Source organism: Aethalodelphis obliquidens, unplaced genomic scaffold, assembly GCF_003676395.1.
Source record: "Aethalodelphis obliquidens isolate GAN/ISIS:26980383/991018 unplaced genomic scaffold, ASM367639v1 scaffold75, whole genome shotgun sequence".
NCBI lineage: Eukaryota > Metazoa > Chordata > Mammalia > Artiodactyla > Delphinidae > Aethalodelphis > Aethalodelphis obliquidens.
The window spans coordinates 1,827,483-1,833,846 of record NW_020838019.1 but is presented as its reverse complement, the minus strand read 5'-3'; the positions used below and the strand labels follow the sequence as shown (position 1 = coordinate 1,833,846).

General features: G+C 41.4%; 1 protein-coding gene across 1 annotated transcript; it reads right to left on the bottom strand.

Annotated features, from left to right (window-relative positions):
• Positions 1–624: 624 nt before the first annotated feature.
• On the bottom strand, positions 625–1,742 carry LOC113612346 (UPF0711 protein C18orf21 homolog). Its single transcript, XM_027092153.1, has one exon. The coding sequence runs from the start codon at positions 1,713–1,715 to the stop codon at positions 1,062–1,064; it is 654 nt and encodes a 217-aa protein (XP_026947954.1). The 5' UTR covers positions 1,716–1,742; the 3' UTR covers positions 625–1,061.
• Positions 1,743–6,364: the final 4,622 nt, after the last annotated feature.

Genomic DNA, 6,364 nt, shown 5'->3' with positions numbered 1-6,364 from the left:
TGATTCCGTTTGCCCATCCCCAACAATTTCATCAGATTATGGAGGGCAATATGTAAACTTTCTCAATTTTTGCAAACCATAAATTATTGGGAATGTGAGCATATTGAGTCACTACTACCATCACTCCACCAAAATTGACTCAGTTGCTCTGGTGGCTATGGGGGGTCCCCCTTTTTTCCTCACAGCACGAAGCCAAATGCTCTTTTCATGATAAAGCCTTTCCATAGATGAGGAGATGGTTAGTCAGACAAAGCTAATGAAGACTAGCTGTCCACTCTTGCTAGAAACTTCCTAAATTCTAGGCCTTGACACCAGACTCACCGTAGTTGATTAATAAAATTTCCTCTGCATTCTGGGGTAGTAATTATCAATTCACCTGATGCCAAGACATCTGATTTCTTCCTACAAAGGCCCAAATCCCCTCCATGATTGTGTTAATTATAATCTGAGGTACAGTTCACCATCAAGGATATCGGAAATTTACTGCTGAGCAAGGGAGCAACTAAGATTCAAGATCTAATCCTGAGTCCAGAAGCAGAACCACAGAAATCAAGATGTAGAGTGTGGATGTAGTGGGTGAATGCCACTACACAAGGTCAGAAGCTTAAGACATCAGAGTCTGAATTTTTTTTTTTTTATGGTGAAATATTATACTTTATTGTTTTTCTGAATTATCAATAAGGTTACAGACACCTAGAAAGGAGTAAGCACACCTCTCATAAAGATCTCAATTTCCTTATGAAAGAAAATGACATAATGAAAACTTAAGGGAGGAGAAAATAATAATATAACCACTCAATTCCATATATATCTTTACTACTTACAAGGACCTTTCATATATTTTTGATCCTCACAATCACCTGGTGAGGTAGGCAGGTTTCAGTTTTTCATTCTAATGAGGTATTTTCTCCATAAACACTGAAGAATGCCAAGAAAAGTTTGCTCTTGAACCCTAGTTTCCATGTATTTTAAGAATAAATAAGTTCTTTAAAAGTAGGTTTTCTGACTAACTTTAGTTTCAGAAATTACATTAAACATTTCTTATTTTCATAGTCCATCCTTTACAAAGAAGACAAGAAATTTCTGAAGTCCACCTTTGGATTCTTTTCGGATTCACTCTGACTAAGCAACATTTTTAGTTGAGAGAAGTGTTTCTTTGTTTTGCTCACATTCTTTGAGGAGCAAATGGGTGTTGACTGTCCAGATTTAGCTCTTCTGAAAATCAATGCTGGGCTCTTGGCTTTGGAACCAGACATATCATGATTTAGTTTTGCAGAACTTAGAGTCTTTCTCTCTGGGGTCTTTAGGCTGAGTTTACTTGCAGGAGTGGTAGGATTGCTCTTCAGTGTTGATAGAAAGCTTCTACTTTTACCATGATGTTTAACTGTTCTGTTGCATGTTTTACAAGTAATCACCAATACACTTGTGGAGTCTTTGTACTTTTTCAAAATTTTTGCTTCTTTAAAACTGAGTGTATAATTTCTTGCTTCTCGATTAAGAAGTTTCTGTATTTTGGGTGTCAATTTGGGTTTGGGTTTGAGACGTACTCGAGACTTATCCTGAACCAGCAACTGGAAACAGTATGGACATGTTCCTTCAAAAGTGCTTTTATCATCGTGTGACGAACTGTAGGCCCAGAGGAGATAGCGGGCCTGGCCCGGGCAGCTATCTTGTAGTTTCCACGCCGCAGCCTCAAGGTAGTGCTTCTGCCTCATAGCCACCGCCACCTCTGCACCGCTGAGACCCGATCACAGAAAGAGACTCCGGAAACCGGATCCAGAGTCTGAATTGTCAAATCCAGGTAGGAGCCTAGAAGAGAAACTGCAGAAATAGTTGGTAAGTATATTGGAATATAATACCATATGCCAAAATTCACATGCTGAAACAGGCTAGACTGCCAGAAAGAAGCCAAACCCTAAGGGAGAGGAGTTTTTCGGAAGATCTTAAACACCTGGTGGATTTCTTTTTCCTAGAGTAAAAACTGTTAATATCTGCTAAGCGTTGTGTGTCAGGGATCACGATAAACTCTTTACACGCAAAGCCTCATTTAATCTGCATAAAAATGAACTATCATTATTTTTCCAATTTTGCAGATGAGGAAACTGAGGCTTAAGAAAATGAAGTGACTTGTACAAGGTCACACAGCTATTGGGAGAGAGGAGAGCTACTGGGAAAGGGAGAAAGAGAAGGAGACAGAGAAGCTGAGCTGGACTCAAATCTAACAGTCTCACTCATGAGCCACCAACTTAACCAACAATTGATACTATGCTCAGATAAACCTTTGCCTTCAGTTCCCTTTAATATTTCCTAACAACATACGTATATGTTACAAAAAGAAAAAGCAAGTTTGGGCTTCCCTGGTGGCGCAGTGGTTGAGAGTCCGCCTGCCGATGCAGGGGACACGGGTTTGTACCCCGATCCGGGAGGATCCCACGTGCCGTGGAGCGGCTGGGCCCGTGAGCCGTGGCCGCTGAGCCTGCGCGTCCGGAGCCTGTGCTCCGCAACGGGAGAGGCCACAGCAGTGAGAGGCCCGCGTACCGCAAAAAAAAAGAAAAAGAAAAAGCAAGTTTATATTCATTTGACTTTGACAGTTGAGCATTTTTTATGTTCTTTTCAGTGACTAGAGAGAGCTCATAATTGAGAACCACTGCTTTAGGCTTAAAAAGACCCCACAGATGGGACTGTCAGGGCGCTTCACCCTTGAGTTCCCCTTGGAGAATTCAGTATCTCCATTATAACTCCACATGGTCCCTCCAGCCTGCTGTCTGTGACTGTCATGCCTTGGAGTATTAAAGGGAGGAGAGTGTAGGCAAATTAGAGGATACACAAGGACATGTCTAAGCATTATAATTCTGATTAAAAAAAATCAAGACACCATAAAAATTCTATTTCTGAAGACTTACACTCCACTTAAACCCATGAGAACTTGAAGTGGCTAAAAAACTTTACTTGGAAAGCAAATAGAATTATTGGATTGTGAAACTGAGAGCCATAAAATTTAAAACAATTTTATACGAAACTCCAATATTTTTTTGTATTTCAAAGTAAAAGAGTCAGGCAGTATCAAGGAAATTTGAATCTCATAAGGCTTGAGGACATGGGAACGAGGAGAGGAGTGAAAGATTTCCCTTTGTTGAGCAACTAAAAGGCTGCCATCACCTGGAAGTGACTTGGGCTAAACGCCTGCTCTGGGCCCGAGCCTGACGTTACACCCGAGTCTCGCCGTATAAGGTTTGGCTCCTGGATCTCTCGCGGTAGCTGCAGGACCCTCCCTCTTCTTTATCCCTGTGGAAAATCTGTTATGACTTCTGTGCCTTCTCAACCCTCTTGGTGAACATGGCACCTGCACTTCACACTTCACCACACCCCTTAAGACTTATCTCTCTTTTTTTTTTCCTCTGTGTTAAATTTCTTTTTCCAGTTGAAGAGTAAGCTTTTTTGGTGCAAGGACACTCTCTGGTGCTCTTCTTGTTTTCCCTGGTCTCGAGCGGTACTATCGTGCAGGGTTTAAGATTTGAGTTTGAATCAAATGAGAAGTCTGTGTGATATTGAATAGGTTGCTTACCTTTTTCTTCTTCTGTAAAATAGGGATTCAATGAGCATGAAGTACTTAACCCAGTGCCTAGCATATATTCATCATTTAACAAACTTCACTTATGATTATTATCATTTATTGATTGAGAGCACTGGCTTTAGGGGCCTGACAACAGCTGGTCCCTCTAACGGATGATCTCCCCCTTCCTCCCTTTTCAAGATTAGGAGCTGACCCCTTGTTTCCCCATAACAAGGAACCCCTACCACAGTAACCACTACAGCCCCTCTCCATCTGATTTGAGCATCTATCATCATCTCATTGAGACACCACTTAGACAATGCCTTCAAATGTGGAGCTGCAGAGGGGGACTGGGTTAGGCTGGGGTAGATTGCTGCCCCATTAACGTTCACTCCACAATAGAGACCATTATCTTGGCAGCAAAATACCCCCGAGGTAGTGATGTGAGGAAATGGGGGTGGGGGTGGGGGGATGGGTTACCAAAGCAACAGAGAGACTTGAGCTGCACTGTTTCTATGGCAACAGAGAGACAGCACGAGCATTTTCCTAGCTGGAATGATGGTTAGTTAGACTCTCACCCACAGTATGGGTGACTCATCAGCTAGATTGAATGGCAAAGTGTAGAGTAGTACAGGGTTTCTCTTAGAATTTTGGTCAGAACGAAGCCCACAGTAGAGATCCTAACTCTGTAAGCTGGAACCTAGACTCCTGTCTTAGGAATCGAGAGAAGAGTTCTCTCTTTGGCGACAGACCAATTAATTATCTCCCCAATATCATTAATTCTTATTTACAACCTGCAATCTCCATGAGTGGTTGGCTTGAATAAAATCCATTTATGGAAATCCAACTCATTACGTACAGAAATCAAGTAGTAAACAGTGCCCGAGCAAGTTTCCCCTTTTCCTTGAATTTTAATTTATCAAAGAAATACACTCACATCGTTAAAAAGTCAATTAGTGCTTACAAGCTTATAAGAAAGAACAGCAGTCCCCACACATATAACACCCCCTCCCTTATCCCCCTTCCTAGAGGCAACTCTTTTAACAATTTTAGCTGTGTACCCTTTATTTACCTCCATATTTCCAAATATTTCCATATTGAATACAATTTCCTATTAAAGTAAATAGATAAGGCTCTCTCATATCTTACCTTTCTTCAACTCAACCTTCTAATATGATTATAGCACAACTTTTGAATAAACCCATATGAAGTATTTTCAATATTAAACTCATAAATTTTGACTCACTGCTGAGTCAGTTAGGGAACCATAATGACATGATTTCACCTGGCCAAGGGGCTGGAGGTCTCCCTGTTCAAGATGCAGACCTGCACCTAATCCCCTGGGTCTGGCCTGGCACACTTTGCCTCATCTGTACCTGGTGTCCCTGAATCTGGAGGCTATCTCTTCCATTTTGTGGAAGCATTACTGCCTGTTTCTTGGCAGTAGGAGTGGAGATCTGGGGGCTCTGCCTGTCCCTTCCACAGACCTCGTAATTCCCTGTCCTCAGCATATATATGTATGACTGAGTCATTTTCTGTACGGCAGAAATTAACACAACATTGTAAAACAACTATACTATAATAAAATTAAAAATAAATAAACTCAGATAACAATTTGGTTTAAAAAAGTTGAAAAATATTTGGTTTAAAACATGTTTTCTGTTCTGGAGCATTGTAAGCAAAGTCAGGAGATTTTACCTTCTGACTGATTGAGGCTCTATTCTGAAAAGATAATTTAAGACAAGCACAAAATGAAATTGATCATTGCTGTGTTAACTATAATTGTGAAAAACAGAAATTATCTAAATGTTCAATGAGAAAAAAACCGTGATATACCATGGGACTACAATGGGAGAATATGGAAAATATGCCATTGTACTAAGAGGCTGACTTTATGCTCTGGTTACAAGTGTGTCAAATTTCCATTATAAGCTCTTTGTGTTGCAAACTTTACAACTGTAAAATGGGATCGTAAAGTAGCTACTTCATACGGTTGTCATGAGGATGGAAGGAAAGAATGCCCTTCAACTTTCAGCTCATGCCTGAGACATAGGAAGCGCACAATAAATGCTAGTTACAGCTGCTGCTGTTCCACAATACGACGGTATATGTGTAAAGTTTGTAAGATTGTGTTCCATTCCCATTTTTCTTTTTCTAGTATTATTTGTTCAATAAGTCAAAAAGAAAAACATACAAAATTACCTCTATAACAATAAACATTTTCACTATAATGGAATTTTTTTTTTTTTTTTTGCAGTACGCGGGCCTCTCACCGTTGTGGCCTCTCCTGTTGTGGAGCACAGGCTCCGGACGTGCAGGCTCAGTGGCCATGGCTCACGGGCCCAGCCGCTCAGCGGCATGTGGGATCTTCCCAGACCGGAGCACGAACCCGTGTCCCCTGCATCAGCAGCCGGACTCTCAACCACTGCGCCACCAGGGAAGCCCTATATTGGAGTTTTTGTGAACACTGAGGTCGTCTGGCTAAATTGTTGGTTTAAAGCAGTGGTTCTCAGTGTGTGGTCCCAGCATCAATAGCATCAGCATCACCTACAAGTTTGTTTCTCATCCACCTTCTGGATTAGAAGCTCTGGGGTGGGGTCCAGCAATCTGTGCTGGAACAAGCCCTGCAGGGGATTCTGATCCATGCTAAACAGTTCTCAACACTAAGATGCACATTAGACTTAGGAGCTTAGAAGATAATAATGCATGGCCCCTCCCAGATAATTAAATCAGATGCTCCACAGATGATGTGCAGGCACTGGTAATTTTTTAAAGCTACCAGGTGATTCTAATGTGCAGCTAGGACTGAGA

Bases quoted from the DNA above. Each gene is read 5' to 3' on its own strand.
- LOC113612346 (XM_027092153.1), bottom strand. From the start codon at position 1,715: ATGAGGCAGAAGCACTACCTTGAGGCTGCGGCGTGGAAACTACAAGAT.